Source organism: Poromitra crassiceps (assembly GCF_964638095.1).
Source record: "Poromitra crassiceps genome assembly, chromosome: 1".
Classification (NCBI taxonomy): Eukaryota; Metazoa; Chordata; class Actinopteri; order Beryciformes; family Melamphaidae; genus Poromitra; species Poromitra crassiceps.
This window is the reverse complement of record NC_139623.1, coordinates 116,961,272-116,980,648: the sequence shown is the minus strand read 5'-3', so window position 1 is coordinate 116,980,648 and position 19,377 is coordinate 116,961,272. Positions and strand designations below refer to the sequence as shown.

General features: G+C 41.3%; 1 protein-coding gene across 1 annotated transcript in view; it reads left to right on the top strand.

The window, feature by feature from the left end:
* Nucleotides 1–3,475: 3,475 nt before the first annotated feature.
* The window catches only part of ccne2 (cyclin E2), a gene marked incomplete at its 5' end in the record, with an annotated part of 34,171 nt that continues 18,269 nt past the window's right edge, over nucleotides 3,476–19,377 (top strand). The window contains 5 exons of the mRNA XM_083632742.1: nucleotides 3,476–3,483; nucleotides 5,282–5,338; nucleotides 10,487–10,562; nucleotides 12,231–12,284; nucleotides 19,003–19,145. Of these exons, the coding sequence (XP_083488868.1) occupies nucleotides 3,476–3,483; nucleotides 5,282–5,338; nucleotides 10,487–10,562; nucleotides 12,231–12,284; nucleotides 19,003–19,145 (338 nt within the window). The remainder of the gene's footprint in view (nucleotides 3,484–5,281; nucleotides 5,339–10,486; nucleotides 10,563–12,230; nucleotides 12,285–19,002; nucleotides 19,146–19,377) is intronic.

Sequence of the window (19,377 nt, the reverse complement as noted above, 5' to 3'; positions counted from 1 at the left end):
ATGTAAAATGTATTTAAAAAAAACTTCCAAAATATTTTTTGAAAAGAAAAAAACATATTACATATCAGTATGAAGTTGGTATATATGTGTCTTATGGTATCTTGCATAGGTATGTTTGGTTATGTTAGTGTGCAATTTGTTGCATGGTTGTAGAAATGTGTTAGTGTCCAGATGGTGGAAAAAAGAAAATATAAAAAGATTTTTCTCTTTTTGTTATTTTTTATCTTATTTGTTCTTAAAAATCTGCAGTCCATTTCTCAGGGTCACAACCAATCACCTTTACACTTTAGGAAAATGCAGATTTACTTGATGGCTGATTATTGTTCTTTGTGCACGCTGGGACTTTCCAACTCCGTCCTAGCTTGCTTCCCTTGTGAAAATGTTTGTTATTAATCAACTTTTATTCTCACATTTTCTCCTCGGTCCCAGGACTGTGAAAATGGAAACTAACTGTTTATGTCTCAATCGACAGTCAACGGAGGAAGCTGTTGGTCTTTTTCAGCGTTGTTGTTTCTATGTTTTGCTCAGTGTACCTAACATGGTTTAGACTTGTATTTTAAGCCTTTTACCTAGTCTATTTTCCAAGTTAACTTAGTTACATTTTGTTAAACTGTTAAAATATTTAAACCAAAAAGTAACGATCTTTATTAATCTTGCAGTAGTTCATAATACTGTTGTTATTTTTATTAGTTTTTGTGTGTGTTATCAGTACTTGGCCTTGGCACTCGGACACAGCAGACTGTTGAGTTGAAACTGTCACCTGTGGGGAAAGTGAATCTAAGTCACCGAGTCTCAGATTGACTCTTCAAATCTTCTGGATGGAAGCCACTCCATGGCTTCTGTGTGGTTGGGGTGTAAATAGTCTCTGGTGTATTTAAGCTCTTTATGTTTTTCCTTTTCAAACGTCTCTGCTGTCGAGCTTCACAATCATCAGACAGATAGAAGGGAACGGAGGAGACGAGGCGAGCAGCTGTCCGCCATCAAACTAACAGCCCCTTCTCACTCTGGCCGTCTAATATCACTGCTCTATCACGCACCTTTTGCACTGGATGGAAAGAGACCCTTCCCCAATGCCTAAACCTAACCTCCTCCCCCCTTGTGCCTCCCAAGGCATAACTTTACCTTTGCCTCACCCAAACGGGTGTGCAGTGCTTGTTCAACATCATCATGTATCATATTGCGCACAAGGGTACCCGGTGCGTTCCATCCAGCGCACGTAGGCGCATGACAGAGCGCTGATATATTACGTGGCCCACAGTGAGAAGGTGTTCAAACTAACAGGGATTTGTGTTTTTTGTTCAATGCCTTGAAACTTGTCGTCGTCGTGGATCACGTGCCTTCCAGGTCCAAATGGTGTAATGACAATGCATCATTGATGAAGAACTTGAATTGTCTCTCATGTCCAAAAGCGGACAGAAACCAACTATGCACCACTGGAGGAAGCTTCTCCCGCTCCGCTTTTCTACAGTCAAAACACACAAAAACAGAATGATGTAGCAAACCTGTTTCTCCTGTTGGTTTTATTTTATGTTTTCTTTCGAGTGTGAAGAATATTTTGTGGCATTTTTTCACCAACTGTTATTTAGCTTTTTGTGTAGTTTACTGGAATAATACAGCACTTTGCCAAAAAAGGAAAAAAAGTGTAGGAATTATAGGGTTAACTTTTTATTTATCGACATAACTCGTCTCCTTTGTATGTTGTATGTATGACAGATCAATTCATTTAGAAATGAAATCGCGAATAAAAGAGTAAGGTCACCTGTTTTCAGACTGTAATAGTTCAGACGTGATCTCTTATTAGCCGACAATAAATGTTTTCATACTGTACGCATCCTCCTGTCTCTGTCTTTTGTTTTTGTTTAGTTCTTTTTTTCATGAAACAGTTTTAACTGAATAGGTGAATTTCAGGCTAAATATGAACAACCAGCTCAAACAAGAAATATGTACTATACAAAGGTGTACTAATACTAGTAACTACTATTACTACTACTAGTAGGGGAGAGTGGGGTGAGTTGTGCCACTTTTTACTTGAGGTGTCTTTAAAGTGAGGGCATGACAGTAATGCCTCCAACTACAATATGTAAATATATTTCAGGATGTTGTGCACCACTGGGAACACTCCCTTTGGATCTTAAATAAACTGTTAAAAAAATATGGCTATTCTTAAAAAAGTGGTCTCTTGGCACAACTTGCCCCCGGTGCGGGGTAAGTTGTGCCTTTGGAGAGAATACGTTGGGGTAAATTGGGGTAAATTGTGCTAAATAATGCTATATCAAAGCAAGACAAAATAAAGATAACACTAAAGTCCAGTGTACTATAACAGGGTTAAACAAGGCTAAACGTTAGCAGCAGTTGACCTACATATTTAACATTTTCAGAAATAAAAATTATGTTCAAAATGAACAAAATCAACTATCACAGAGCCAGGCTACACTTGCCAATACTGCAATATTCTTCAACAAGGTCTATTTAAACATTTAAGAACAAAATGAAATAAAATTTCACTAAATCAACTGCAACTGCACTGGCACAACTTAACCCAGGCCTTTTGGCACAAATCACCCCATCCCCACCATTTTAACAAACTTGTATCATATAGCTGGTTTGGAGCTAACATCATGCTAACAGTATAGCCTCATATTGTAGCTTACTAAAACACTAACACATGTGTGAAATGTTTTCAAGCTTGTCTATAATTGTTCAGACACAACAATCAATAAACCTTGATCATAAAAAATTTACTTTGAGAGGCAAAAAACAGTTTTTTGAACTTAAATGTGCTTAGCTCTTGTGCAATCTGCCTCCCTTCTTTGCAGAGTGAGTAAAATGGATGCCTCTTCAAAAATGTGTGGTCACATGACCAATTTCTTCTATGGTTTTCTAGATACAAGGGGTGGCACAACTTCCCCACTGGCACAACTCACCCCACTCTCCCCTACTACTTAAAAAATAATAAACTTAGTCTTTTGCAGTTTTTAAAATGAGTATATTAGATTATCTGGGTTACATTACCGCCGCTGAGCAAGGCCTTTAACCCCAACCGCTCTAGTGGAGCTACTCAGTGGCCAGCGGATCAGACTGTGGTTGTACTGGTCAGCTTCCACGTGTGAATGTGTGTGTGAATGGTATGGGCAGGGTAATAGCTTTAAAACACAATGCAAATCTTTCAATTATTTCCATAAAGGAAAAATAGGCTCTCACTAATGTCTCTATAATCTCCTAAAATAACCTACCCTTTGCATCAACCTCCTGGCTGAGGGCAGGGATGTTTTGTTTTGATGTATAATAAGAAGTATAAGTCTTTTAGACGCCTATAACTCTGCCCTGAATGCTCATGTGCGAGGCTTGAAATACAAAGCTTTAACAGGTGAGTTCTGCCTAGCCAGGGGCAAGGCCAGAAGAAAACCATGTACCAGGCAGGCCTGGGTTATTATACACAGAACACAGCTACGTCTTGACAGCAAACTGCACTTGCATGGCTGGGTAAGTAGTAAGCCTACACATATGGAAAGTGTTTGTCAGCCATAGTGCTGCTGGGGTAGAATATCCTACTGACAATCTGTACTCAAGTAAAAGTACAATTACTCCCATTACAATCTGACTCAAGTAAATAGGGATGCACTGATATATTGGCCGTGTTGGCTGCCATCTGCAAAAAAAGATGCCGTTCACTGATTGCAGTGGCTGATATTTATCAGTTGGGTCACATCATTTGTTGTTTGTTTCATAATTACAATATGATTGAATTGAAATTGAAATACATTCAAAGATAGTGTGATGAGATAATGAAGATTTATTTGTTTCCCTCTCAAAAAAGGTGTAAAAAACATATCGGCATCGGCCAAATTGTTATATTAAACATCTGTATTGACCCAGAATTTTGCATTGGTGCATCCCTACAAGTAAAAGTGAAAACTACTCAAGGAAAAGTTAAAAAAGAAAAAGAAAAAAGTAATACCTGGTTAATAAATTATTCAAAGTGGGGTGAGTAGTGTAGCGGTAGATTCCCTGCCTACCAACATGAGGGTTGCAAGTTCGCACCCCCGTGTTACCTCCGGCTTGGTCGGGCGTCCATACAGTCTATGGTCCATACAGGCACGATTGGCTGTGTCTCCGGATTAGGGCTATGTCTCCTGGTCGCTGCACTAGCGCCTCCTCTGGTCGGTCGGGGCACCTGTTCGGGGTGGAAGGGAACTGGTGGGAATAGTGTGATCCGTCCTGCCCGTGAAGCTCCCCGCTGTCAGACTGTGCATGTGTCGGAGGAAGCATGGTGCTAGTCTACGACTCTCCCAAAATCGGCACAGGGTGGAGCAGCGGCCGGGCAGCAGGGGGAAATTGGCCAAGTACAACTGGGGAGAAAATGGGGGGGGGAATAAGAAACAAAACAAAAAAACTCAAAGTACAACTTTTTTTACAGCTTTTTTTTTTTTTAATTGGAGAGCAGGCTAATCAAACAAATAAGGATAGCCTATAAAAAAAACAATATATACAATATATATTGTATATATATATACTCTATATACAATTGAGATATGAACAATCTCCCACTGTGCATCTCTTGCTCTCTTCCTTACCTACCCATATCTTTCTCCATGTCCCTAATTGTCCCTGAGTGGACAAATGTAGTGAAGTAAAAAGTAGATGAGTGGCTCAAAAATATACTTGAGAAAAAGAGTAGAACTACAGTTAAAAAAGGAACATTAAAAGTACCCGTTCCTTAAAAAGAAACCACTTTTTGACTCATGTGCGTTACTTGTAACTCGTTACTACCCCTGCAGCCATTGAGTTAACTACTTAAGTGTTACAGTATATTATTGTAACATGCCACAAGGTCACCGAACTCTTACGTCATTTGTTGACTATACAAACAGTCTTCAGGGAAATGATATTGCTCAAAACCCAGCAGCTTTACACATGAACACACATCAGTTCTGTCTGCTCACCAGCGTCTCTCAGGCCTCCTTAAAGGGGGCATGCTCACTCCACCACACCACGGCCCTGCCCACATCACATCCTGATAATGCTGTTGTATAGTAATGTGTAGGTGACAGCTCACATTACACTGAAACATCACTACTACAATCAAATGTGCAGGACAACACATCTTATGACATTCTGCTAGTATGAACAAAACAACATGTGTAGCTAAACAAATGCCAGTGACATCACTTATTGACCCCCTGCTGAGAACAGAACACGGTATGTTTACAGTATGCAGTATCACGTCACATCACAAAATCTTCTTGCCAAACTGGCCTTCTAACATTTCTCTGTGGCCTAGCCACCTGGCTCCTGTGGCCCCCAGCTCCTGTGGAAACACCAAGGTCTTCGCTCACAGGTAAGATAGGGGGGGAATCACAATCTGTTCCCATTGTCTCTTGCCCTGTGCACCCTGTTCTCCGTTAAGAGTTTCCACCAGCTCCCCATGGCACCCAATGCTATCCCCTGTTGGCAAGTCTCGCTCATTCACCACAGGTCTCTTCCAAAACGTTAACCTGGTATGCTTCCTTTGAGCACCCTGTCTTCTGTTAGCACTTGGGACCTGACCCACCCGCCTGGCTGCCCATGGGTCATTACTTAGAACAAAATCAGGGTTCCAGTCCATGTCATTTGACCTATTGGTGCCCTCTGGTGGTAAGTTTCCTGGGTTACCCAGGTATGGCTTCAACCCACAGCTTTATAATTACATTACATTACATTGCTCTACTTCATATAGTACATCTGACAGTTTTCTCACTATCCGGAAAGGGCCTTTAAACTTCTTCCTAAGTTTTGGTGACAGAGCCTTCTTCTTCTGATAATCACGAAGCCACAGAAACTCATTTTGCAAATATCTTTGAGGTGTTACTTTAAGATCAAAATACGGTGGCCCTTTTGTGATTTTTCTTTACAGCCTCTCTCACTGTGTTTAAGTATCCCTGTAGCTTTTGCACATACACACTCACATACTGGGTGTCCTCGTTTTGCGTTCCCATGACTACATCAACAGGTAGGGTAATTTCAGTGGCAAACAGCACCTTATAAGGTCTAAACCCTGTGGAGGACTGGACACTGCTAGCCTGGGTAAACCCATCCCCCACGTGACCTGCTCTCAGACCTGTTCTCAGTCACTATGCTAGTGACTGGGAACTGAGAGAGCAGGTCACGTGGGGGCTGGGTTTACCTAGGCTAGGACACTGCATCTGTATGCCATCATTACATATGGGAGCATTTAATCCCAGTTACTTTGATTATCTTCCACAAAAACTGCTAGCATGCTGACTAAGGTTCTGTTCATTCTTTCGACTAATCCATCTGACTGAGGATTATAGGGAGTAGTTCTGGTTTTGTTCATCTGTAACAAGTCCTTGAATACATGTGATTCAAAATTTCTCCCTTGATCACTATGTATTGTGCGAGGAACTCCGAGTCTCAATACAAATTCCTCCACTAATTTCTTGGCTACTGTTACAGCCTCCTGGTTTGGTATGGCATATGCCTCAGACCATCTGGAAAGATAGTCTGCCACTACCATTATATACTTATTACCTCGCTCAGTAGTGGGGAAGGGGCCCATCAGGTCTACAGTGATCCTTTCAAATGGACGGGCTGTGACAAAACTGGTCATAGGAAAGGTTAATACCTCGTTTATAAGTTCGTCTGGCACAACCCCCCTCGACACTGCCTTGAGAGCCTCAACTATGAGACAGATGAAACTGTGTGTGTGTGTGTGTGTGTGTGTGTGTGTCATTTGATGATTGCCTTACAGTTGTAAATGCAAAGACTAAATCAACTGTAAAATAAAGAAAACGAAAAAAACGTAAACAAATAAATAAATACTAAAAAAACTATCAAAATACTTCTACTTGTAATGGAGTATCTTTATATTGTTGTGTTGCTACTTAGTTTTACTTAAAAGATCTGAGTACTTCACCAGAGCAGAGCTGGCCTGGCAGAGAGTTTGACAGCGGCTCCACGTGTTCACTTTGTTTACACCCGTCGAGGCAGCACGCGGTCTCTGCAGCCTGTTCCTCATTGGCTGAGCGGCCCGCGAGCACCTCCCACAGGCGGGAACACAACGCGGAAGTGTTTTCAGCGAGTGCGAAAAACTAACAAATAAGTCGATACAGGACAAAATCTCGCCGCATTTCTCGTGTTACAGGACAGCTGTATGTCTACCGGGTCGTTTCAGTTTAACCGGAAAGTCAGGAAAGCGGTGTTTATATCAAAAAACCTTTCTGCGATCCGCTGGGCGCTTAAAATGAACGTGGAGTCCGATTAAGACACGTCTAACCGCATCCCAAGGGCTCTGATATCTGCTCTTATCGCATATGAATATACATTATACCCATGTAAACTTGTATTTCTTGTGCGGTTGCGATAATCGCCGTTCAGATTTGAACATTTAGCGCGTTTCTGTGAACCGGGAACACACATGCGCACTGGGCGGGGGCAGCTGAGGATATAAGGGGTTGGCGCCACAGCTGATCCATTCATCACTGAGCTATTCTTCTGGAGGAGGTAAGAGCAGCGAGCTGAACTCACATTTACACTGTTATACTGAGGTTTATCAACAATGTGTTCATATCTTAACACAGTCTAAAGCTTCCTCTGGTTTGCATCGTGCATTTTGTTCACGGTCCATCCATTTGGGTTGGCTAATTTGGGTTTACTAGACTTCACTTTAATCTAAACTAATATGGAGGAGCTTCCATAACTTTGTTTGGACTTATTACTGTCACATTACAGTACAAGGACTTCCCCAAGGATCGTGTATGTTATTCTGGTGGTGAGTCTATGTGAAAACTGCTCTATTTTAGGTTTTAATGTGCTTAACGTTGACCTAAACAACAATGGTGCTCCTCCTGTAGCTTTCATACTTTATTACATAATCGGTTTATATTCTCCTATGTTGTCCGTGTCGCTCAAAACGTGCACATATTCAAGTGTAAGCATGCACAACCCTTACTTTATAAGTGTGTCTGTTTATGATATCACTGATCTAGTTAGCTGTACATTACCCGGGCTAAACTAGTGGCTAATCTAGCAGCCCTCCCCAAGCTAGCCTCGCTGTGTGGACTCGGTTAGCTGCGACTAAATGGGGCTTTGTGAACTTTCCAGGGGTTTGGGGTGTAAGGATCTACTTCCTATCAGTTTAATACAGCAGTCCTGGGTGGTATAAAGTAGTAATATTGTATTATAGCGGTCATTTGCACCGGTTCCCCCCGCAGACCTGGAGCAGCTTCAGGGAGGCAGGGCTCCAATCCTCCCGCTTTGCCTCGTAATTTGGCGCGTGTTTGACTTTGAATATTAACATATTATTCGATATTTACACGTTTTCACACGCGCAAACTATGCTTAAACGGGCGAGGGATTGTTCTTCTTCGCCGAAGATAAGAAACCCTGGTTAAAAAATACAATTTCAAGCTGTTTTTTGTTCGAAAACTAGGAAGCAGCTCACAGCCCCCTCCTTTTGGCTGGCTACCACTATCTTAGCTAGTACTGATGTTAGCTGGCTAGTTTGGCTCTTTGTATGCAGCAGTTCCTATTTTACCCCCTTTACCATGATACATCTATCGAGACACTGTTTAGCCTCTAAAATGTATCATCTATTGATATTTGTATGCAGTGCTGGCTTCACTAACGTTAGGTAGGCTACTATTGATATTTTTTAATCTGGGTAGTTTTGCTCATGACCTATTTTTTTATAGATTGATTTCACCTCTAGACAACACACTTTACTGTGGTAGCACTTGTCCCAGATGTAAAGAAACGTTATGTAGCTATGTTTTATAGCTCAGTCACACCTGGGCTCCAGGATTCTCCAGGGGTTCTATAAGTGGTTCCAGGAGGTCTCAAACAAAATGGAGAATATTTTAATTCAGCTTTGACTAAATGGAACTTAACAGCTTTTGAATGTGTAAACTAGGAGTCAACTGGCTATCACCAGCTATTGGTTTTAGTTTGCTAGTTATTTATATGACAGTACCTTAGGGCCATCATCAGGCCAATTTCACAAAGATAACTTCAAGTGTGTGTGTGTGTGTGTGTGTGTGTGTGTGTGTGTGTGTGTGTGTGTGTGTGTGTGTGTGTGTGTGTGTGTGTGTGTGTGTGTGTGTTGGGCCCAGTGGTTCCAAGATGGTTTCCAGGATCCTCCCGGGGTCCTTGGAAGGGGTTTCAGGGGGTTCCGAACAAATCACTGGAGCTTATTCGACACTACCAGGGTGTCTGCAACATCATGCTTTGCTGCATTTCTGGCCCCCAACCATACCGACTTGTTATAATGACTTGGTTGATTTCTATTGTATTTTCCTTGACTGTTTCCTGTTCTCTGCTGCTGTAATGACCCAATTCCCTCACATAAATCATTTAAAGTTACATCTGATCTGTCCCCGTTTCCTTTGCAGCGGAGCCATAACTACAGTCAACACCATGTCTAGACGCAGGTAAGCTGCTAAGGGGGTAAGGCAGGGGGAGCCAGACAAATGAGGAACAGCTCAAATGTACTCATCAGAATTCAAACCAGGAGAGAATATTGCTGCCGTCACCTCTCAAAATCACCAATTTTGGATCATTTTCATGTTTTAACTTCAGTTGAAGGATTACATGGTCGTCTATAGGGGTGCTCCAATCCGGCTAAGCCACGATCCGATCCGATTCCTGGGGCCACGATCCGATTCCAGAATCGATTCTCGATTCCAACGATTCTCGATTCCAGAATCGAGAATCGATTCTCAATTATGTAGTTTTATATTGCAATAACACACAAAGGTAAATATAAGACAAAAAATGACAAATGTATTAATGCTGAACTTCAAATTCAACTTCTGTATTACAGTCAGGGCCTAAATTCATTTTGCAAACTAGGGGGGAATTCCCCCCTTATGTTCTTCAGATAAGATGGATTTATAGGCTGGGGGGGATCTGTAGACTTTTGGGGGGAATACATTAACCAGAGTTCTTAAGTGCAAGAGGTGGTGGCACCGTGGCAGTACAGTACACAAATGACATGAACATTTGGACACTTATTCAGCCGGTATCTTGCATGTTGCGTTCAGGTGCGCTGTAAAAATTTTTTTTTTTTTTTTTTTTTTTTTTTTACAATTTTAAGAATCGATTCTTGGGAGTTTGGAATCGATCCAGGAATCGTGGCATTAAGAATCGCGATCCTTTCAGAATCGATTTTTTGGAGCACCCCTAGTCGTCTATCAGGAGGGTCATGAAATCTCTCAACACTCCACTGGAAAGACTCAAAACAAAAATATGGCCATTTTACCAGTCAATAGGCTACATAAAAGAGACTTTTGATCAAATGGAAATCTGTGGTTCTATTCGAGTACCTTACATGTAAAACATCTGAGTGGGAACCCCTGACCTATATACTGTATGTGGACTATTAGGCTATTACCGGTACTTATATTGCTTATTATATATGTAAAGTACTGGTCATTTGCTCATTTCTAGCCAGTGATAATGCTCACTTTTAATCTGTGCTGTTTAATTTCAGCGGTCGCATCACATTGCAAGCCAGAGACGAGAATGCACCGGCGGTCAAGATCACAGCCAGGAAGAGAAAATCAGAGGTTTGTGCCGTGAAATATTAGTAGTTTAGTTTGAGTTCCTGTGTTGAGTAGCAGGGTGGTGAATACTGTTAACTTTGATACACTTGCGTTCATGTAATTGTTTTCAAATTGTCCTAATTTTGATCATATTATACATTTTGTTTATCTTGTGTGTGTATTTATTTAACATTCGTCCTATTTTGTCACCGATACATTTTACCGTCTTTCTGTCTTCTAAAGCATTTTGGGTAACACTTTACAATAACGTACACAAATCCTATAGTAGTTACTGATAAACTAACCATTAACTAATCGCCAGTTAATCATTCGCTAATGAAAAATTTGGCATTAGTTTATCACTAGTTAATCATAGTTAATGAGTAGGTAGTCATTAGTTAATGATTAGTATCTAATTTCCTGAGTAGAGTAGTTAATCAGTACCTAATGATTACTAAATTTCAGCTCGTGAATAGAGTAGTTAATCATTACTTAATGATTCCAAAATGTCAGTGCGTGAATGTATTAGTTAATCATTAGTTAATCATTAGTTAATCTTTTTGTGTACCCTATTGTAAAGTGGTGCATCATACTCAGTAGTTTATGAATACTGAATCATTACCTGTCCATTAGTTACTCTTTTCGCACCCTAATATAAAGTGAAAGATATCCTTATCAAATAAACACTCCCTCCAGGTGAGATTCGAACCCTGAACCCCAAGATTGTTAAATTGTAAGTCTGGTTCTCTACCATCTGAGCTAACCAGCCTGTTGCTTGTTCCAGCCATACTATTGAATGTAGAGCCTGAGACCAAGTATTATAGTTTAAAGGTATATTCCACCCAAATACTACTTTCTGTCCAAGTACTTACAAGTACTTAGACATAAGTAGTATTTGGCTGAAACATACCTAAGTACTTGGACATGAAGTAGTATTTGGATGGAATATACCTTTAAAACTATAAGTATTTGGAGAGAAGGTAGTATTTGGGTGGAATATATCTTAAAAACTATAAGTACTTGAACAGAAAGTAGTATGTGGATAGGACATAATACTTAGTCTCTGACTCTACAGACCTATAGTATGGCTCTACCAAGTAACAGGCTGGTTAGCTCAGATGGTAGAGAACCAGACTTACAATTTAACAATCTTGGGGTTCAGAGTTCGAATCTCACCTGGAGGGAGTGTTTATTTGATAAGGATATCTTTCACTTTATATTAGGGTGCGAAAAGAGTAACTAATGGACAGGTAATGATTCAGTATTCATAAACTACTGAGTATGATGCACCACTTTACAATAGGGTACACAAAAAGATTAACTAATGATTAACTAATGATTAACTAATACATTCACGCACTGACATTTTGGAATCATTAAGTAATGATTAACTACTCTATTCACGAGCTGAAATTTAGTAATCATTAGGTACTGATTAACTACTCTACTCAGGAAATTAGATACTAATCATTAACTAATGACTACCTACTCATTAACTATGATTAACTAGTGATAAACTAATGCCAAATTTTTCATTAGCGAATGATTAACTGGCGATTAGTTAATGGTTAGTTTATCAGTAACTACTATAGGATTTGTGTACGTTATTGTAAAGTGTTACCGCATTTTGTTTTTAGATAAATGCTATTTTGAGTTTATGATGTAACATCTCTATTTTTATTTCCTCTCCAGCCTACCAAAAAGAAAGTGCAACCTGCTGACAAGAGACAAAGCTATGAAATACAGGTCAGTCTTTCCACCTCCACTTCTAAAACCTCTCAAATCATGTGTGCCTTATTCCAACTTTTTTTTAACAGGGTTCTGCCAAGGTGCTTGAAGTGCTTGGATTGTACAGTGAACCAGTCATTATCTTATCTATACCTACGGTAGTCTTTCCTATGTAAATGATACTGTACAGTGAACCGGTCATTATCTTCTCTATACCTAGTCTTTCCTATGTAAATGATACTGTACAGTGAACCAGTCATTATCTTCTCTACCTAGTCTTTCCTATGTAAATGATACTGTACAGTGAACCAGTCATTATCTTCTCTACCTAGTCTTTCCTATGTAAATGATACTGTACAGTGAACCGGTCATTATCTTCTCTATACCTAGTCTTTCCTATGTAAATTATACTGTACAGTGAACCAGTCATTATCTTCTATACCTAGTCTTTCCTATGTAAATGATACTGTACAGTGAACCAGTCATTATCTTCTATACCTAGTCTTTCCTATGTAAATGATACTGTACAGTGAACCAGTCATTATCTTCTATACCTAGTCTTTCCTATGTAAATGATACTGTACAGTGAACCAGTCATTATCTTCTCTATACCTAGTCTTTCCTATGTAAATGATACTGTACAGTGAACCAGTCATTATCTTCTCTATACCTAGTCTTTCCTATGTAAATGATACTGTACAGTGAACCAGTCATTATCTTCTATACCTAGTCTTTCCTATGTAAATGATACTGTACAGTGAACCGGTCATTATCTTCTCTATACCTAGTCTTTCCTATGTAAATGATACTGTACAGTGAACCAGTCATTATCTTCTATACCTAGTCTTTCCTATGTAAATGATACTGTACAGTGAACCAGTCATTATCTTCTATACCTAGTCTTTCCTATGTAAATGATACTGTACAGTGAACCAGTCATTATCTTCTCTATACCTAGTCTTTCCTATGTAAATGATACTGTACAGTGAACCAGTCATTATCTTCTCTATACCTAGTCTTTCCTATGTAAATGATACTGTACAGTGAACCAGTCATTATCTTCTATACCTAGTCTTTCCTATGTAAATGATACTGTACAGTGAACCGGTCATTATCTTCTCTATACCTAGTCTTTCCTATGTAAATTATACTGTACAGTGAACCAGTCATTATCTTCTATACCTAGTCTTTCCTATGTAAATGATACTGTACAGTGAACCAGTCATTATCTTCTATACCTAGTCTTTCCTATGTAAATGATACTGTACAGTGAACCAGTCATTATCTTCTCTATACCTAGTCTTTCCTATGTAAATTATACTGTACAGTGAACCGGTCATTATCTTCTCTATACCTAGTCTTTCCTATGTAAATGATACTGTACAGTGAACCAAAATTAACCAACTGCTGCTTGCTGGTAATGTTAATCCCATGTCAGAAAAAGTCTCCAGATTTGTCGCGTTAGTCTCTTCTGAGAAAGATTGTCTCCAGGGTCTGAAAAGTTGTCTCGAGTTGGATGCAGCCAAGTTTGTGAGGCAGTGTTGTGACTGTGAGCGTCCAAGCTAACACGTCGGCTGATGCCCGGTGGCCTGCAGTGGGTTGCACCAGCTGTGCGTAAGTTGAAACGTAAGCTAGTTTGAACGTAAAGTCTCACTAAGTTCGAGTTTACGCACTACTAAAAATATTTGGGTTGCACCAAGTGAAATAGTTACAACGTAGGCATAAGTTAGAACTTAAAATTTACACCTACGTCTTACTAGGTGTTAAGTCCTCCGTAAAATAGCAGTTGGCACGGATTGCAACTTGGCACCGTGGCGCATCGTTGTTTTGCGTCCGCAACGCGCTCTCCGTGATAAATTACACCCTTTGATATTTATGACTCACGCTTTTGTTTCCCACAAGCTGCAGCACTGCATACAAATTAAAATAACCGCAACAATTTAGTGAGGCAGGATGGTGGTATAGCCTACAATACTGATGAAGAGCTCACAGATAAACGTTAACAGTAATATGAACCTAAACGAACGTTACTCAATAACGTTCTCATTTGATTAGTGTTGATGAAATATGAAAGCACTAATTTGCGGTGGGCAACATGTCCTGTTTTCACTCCACTTAAACAACCGTAAATAAACACCGTTTCCACCGTGCTTTTCACTGATTGGTCACAGATACTGTACACGTCATTGTCTGCAACACTATTTTGGTTAGTATGGACTTTAGGGTCTACTAGTTAAGATGTAGCTTACGTCTCCGTGGTGCAACCAAACAAAGACACAACTTTAGTGTCAAACTAACTAGTTTGAACGTAGCAGTTAGTGTGGACTTTACACCCTAACTTAAGACAGAACTTACGTTCAGCTGGTGCAACAGGCTGCTGGACTGAATTTTTTTTTTTTTTTTTTTTTTTTTTTTTTTTAATTAACCAAAAAACTTCGAATATATTCGAACGAATTTCGGGCAATTAAAGTTCGTTCGAATTTTAATTTGGGGAAAAAGTGACAGCCCTACAGTGAACCGGTCATTATCTTATCTATACCTAGTCTTTCCTATGTAAATGATACTGTACAGTGAACCAGTCATTATCTTCTCTACCTAGTCTTTCCTATGTAAATGATACTGTACAGTGAACCAGTCATTATCTTCTCTACCTAGTCTTTCCTATGTAAATGATACTGTACAGTGAACCAGTCATTATCTTCTCTACCTAGTCTTTCCTATGTAAATGATACTGTACAGTGAACCAGTCATTATCTTCTCTATACCTAGTCTTTCCTATGTAAATTATACTGTACAGTGAACCAGTCATTATCTTCTCTACCTAGTCTTTCCTATGTAAATGATACTGTACAGTGAACCAGTCATTATCTTCTCTACCTAGTCTTTCCTATGTAAATGATACTGTACAGTGAACCAGTCATTATCTTCTCTATACCTAGTCTTTCCTATGTAAATTATACTGTACAGTGAACCAGTCATTATCTTCTCTATACCTAGTCTTTCCTATGTAAATTATACTGTACAGTGAACCAGTCATTATCTTCTCTATATTGTGGTGCGTGCATCCTGATACTGTACAGTGAACCAGTCATTATCTTCTCTATATTGTGGCGCGTGCATCCTGATACTGTACAGTGAACCAGTCATTATCTTCTCTATATTGTGGCACGTGCATCCTGATACTGTACAGTGAACCAGTCATTATCTTCTCTATATTGTGGTGCGTGCATCCTGATACTGTACAGTGAACCAGTCATTATCTTCTCTATATTGTGGCACGTGCATCCTGATACTGTACAGTGAACCAGTCATTATCTTCTCTATATTGTGGTGCGTGCATGCCCAGCTATGTGTAATAATACATCCACCAAATGGAGTGCAGCTCCTGAGTGATTATTATGTCTGAACAGAGATAGCAGGCGTCTGTGTATCTTCACCGGCCAATCAGAATAAATTTTTTAGTCTCATAGGAATATTTGCTCCTATTGTCTGGGTGCTGTGACCTCTGACCCTGACCTCCTTACTGCTGATTGTTATTACGCTGGTGATATGAGAAACCAAGCTTCCTCTTTCAGCTCACTCAGACAAGTCAGCAACGTCTACTAGTGAGAGGCTGAATGTCTGAGACAGTCAGCAACGTCTACTAGTGAGAGGCTGAATGTCTGAAACAGTCAGCAACGTCTACTAGTGAGAGGCTGAATGTCTGAGACAGTCAGCAACGTCTACTAGTGAGAGGCTGAATGTCTGAGACAGTCAGCAACGTCTACTAGTGAGAGGCTGAATGTCTGAAACAGTCAGCAACGTCTACTAGTGAGAGGCTGAATGTCTGAGACAGTCAGCAACGTCTACTAGTGAGAGGCTGAATGTCTGAGACAGTCAGCAACGTCTACTAGTGAGAGGCTGAATGTCTGAGACAGTCAGCAACGTCTACTAGTGAGAGGCTGAATGTCTGAGACAGTCAGCAACGTCTACTAGTGAGAGGCTGAATGTCTGAGACAGTCAGCAACGTCTACTAGTGAGAGGCTGAATGTCTGAGACAGTCAGCAACGTCTACTAGTGAGAGGCTGAATGTCTGAGACAGTCAGCAACGTCTACTAGTGAGAGGCTGAATGTCTGAGACAGTCAGCAACGTCTACTAGTGAGAGGCTGAATGTCTGAGACAGTCAGCAACGTCTACTAGTGAGAGGCTGAATGTCTGAGACAGTCAGCAACGTCTACTAGTGAGAGGCTGAATGTCTGAGACAGTCAGCAACGTCTACTAGTGAGAGGCTGAATGTCTGAGACAGTCAGCAACGTCTACTAGTGAGAGGCTGAATGTCTGAGACAGTCAGCAACGTCTACTAGTGAGAGGCTGAATGTCTGAGACAGTCAGCAACGTCTACTAGTGAGAGGCTGAATGTCTGAGACAGTCAGCAACGTCTACTAGTGAGAGGCTGAATGTCTGAGACAGTCAGCAATGTCTACTAGTGAGAGGCTGAATGTCTGAAACAGTCAGCAACATCTACTAGTGAGAGGCTGAATGTCTGAGACAGTCAGCAACGTCTACTAGTGAGAGGCTGAATGTCTGAGACAGTCAGCAACGTCTACTAGTGAGAGGCTGAATGTCTGAGACAGTCAGCAACGTCTACTAGTGAGAGGCTGAATGTCTGAGACAGTCAGCAACGTCTACTAGTGACTGGCTGAATGTCTGAGACAGTCAGCAACGTCTACTAGTGACTGGCTGAATGTCTGAGACAGTCAGCAACGTCTACTAGTGAGAGGCTGAATGTCTGAGACAGTCAGCAACGTCTACTAGTGAGAGGCTGAATGTCTGAGACAGTCAGCAACGTCTACTACTGAGAGGCTGAATGTCTGAGACAGTCAGCAACGTCTACTAGTGAGAGGCTGAATGTCTGAGACAGTCAGCAACATCTACTAGTGACTGGCTGAATGTCTGAGACAGTCAGCAACGTCTACTAGTGCCTGGCTGAATGTCTGAGACAGTCAGCAACGTCTACTAGTGCCTGGCTGAATGTCTGAGACAGTCAGCAACGTCTACTAGTGAGAGGCTGAATGTCTGAAACAGTCAGCAACGTCTACTAGTGAGAGGCTGAATGTCTGAGACAGTCAGCAACGTCTACTAGTGACTGGCTGAATGTGTGAGACAGTCAGCAACGTCTACTAGTGAGAGGCTGAATGTCTGAGACAGTCAGCAACGTCTACTAGTGACGGGCTGAATGTCTGAGACAGTCAGCAACGTCTACTAGTGCCTGGCTGAATGTCTGAGACAGTCAGCAACGTCTACTAGTGCCTGGCTGAATGTCTGAGACAGTCAGCAACGTCTACTAGTGAGAGGCTGAATGTCTGAGACAGTCAGCAACGTCTACTAGTGACTGGCTGAATGTCTGAGACAGTCAGCAACGTCTACTAGTGACTGGCTGAATGTCTGAGACAGTCAGCAACGTCTACTAGTGACTGGCTGAATGTCTGAGACAGTCAGCAACGTCTACTAGTGACTGGCTGAATGTCTGAGACAGTCAGCAACGTCTACTAGTGAGAGGCTGAATGTCTGAGACAGTCAGCAACGTCTACTAGTGACTGGCTGAATGTCTGAGACAGTCAGCAACGTCTACTGGTGAGAGGCTGAATGTCTGAGACAGTCAGCAACGTCTACTAGTGACTGGCTGAATGTCTGAGACAGTCAGCAACGTCTACTAGTGAGAGGCTGAATGTCTGAAACAGTCAGCAACGTCTACTAGTGACTGGCTGAATGTCTGAGACAGTCAGCAACGTCTACTAGTGACTGGCTGAATGTCTGAGACAGTCAGCAACGTCTACTAGTGAGAGGCTGAATGTCTGAGACAGTCAGCAACGTCTACTAGTGACTGGCTGAATGTCTGAGACAGTCAGCAACGTCTACTAGTGACTGGCTGAATGTCTGAGACAGTCAGCAGCGTCTAGTCAGCAACGTCTACTAGTGACTGGCTGAATGTCTGAGACAGTCAGCAACGTCTACTAGTGACTGGCTGAATGTCTGAGACAGTCAGCAACGTCTACTAGTGACTGGCTGAATGTCTGAGACAGTCAGCAACGTCTACTAGTGACTGGCTGAATGTCTGAGACAGTCAGCAACGTCTACTAGTGACTGGCTGAATGTCTGAGACAGTCAGCAACGTCTACTAGTGACTGGCTGAATGTCTGAAACAGTCAGCAACGTCTACTAGTGACTGGCTGAATGTCTGAGACAGTCAGCAACATCTACTAGTGAGAGGCTGAATGTCTGAAACAGTCAGCAACGTCTACTAGTGAGAGGCTGAATGTCTGAGACAGTCAGCAACGTCTACTAGTGAGAGGCTGAATGTCTGAGACAGTCAGCAACGTCTACTAGTGAGAGGCTGAATGTCTGAAACAGTCAGCAACGTCTACTAGTGAGAGGCTGAATGTCTGAGACAGTCAGCAGCGTCTAGTCAGCAACGTCTACTAGTGACTGGCTGAATGTGTGAAATCTGTATAAGGGTTCCTACGCCGGTCTGGAAAAGTATTAAAAATGAATTTGATTATTTCCTTGAATAGTTTGGGAATTTGAAAAGATGTCAGGAAAAGTATGGGAAATGCTGTGCTTCGTGTAGGCCCTCTTTGAGTCGACTGTTTTTGTTGTGAAGAACATAGGCTCTGCCTGGGAAAATATGGATTTTGTTAAGTGAAAATGTGTAGAACTCTGATTCATGTTCCTGCTGTGTGTGTGTGTGTGTTTCAGAAGTGCTGGTCGCAGGACGGAGTGAGCCCCTGCCTCCTCATAGAAACTCCTCACAAAGAGCTGGAGCCCACAGACCTCTCCAGCTTCAAGCAGTACACCTTCAAGAACCTCTTCATCAAGCCCTCGCCCATCCCCTGCCTCAGGTGTGTGTGTGTGTGTGTGTGTTACACCTCAGTATGGCTACCATTGCTCGCCACTTCACTGAGCCACTCTGTCTTTTGTTCTTAAACTCCTGTCTCCACCCACTTTGTATTCAAGCTCTTCTCATGGTTTTCTTACAGGTCTGTGAATTGATCTAGTTGTAGAGCTTCATCCCAAAATGAGCCGTCAACCATCTCATTAATGCAGGGGTGCAAACTAGTTTGCATCTAATTT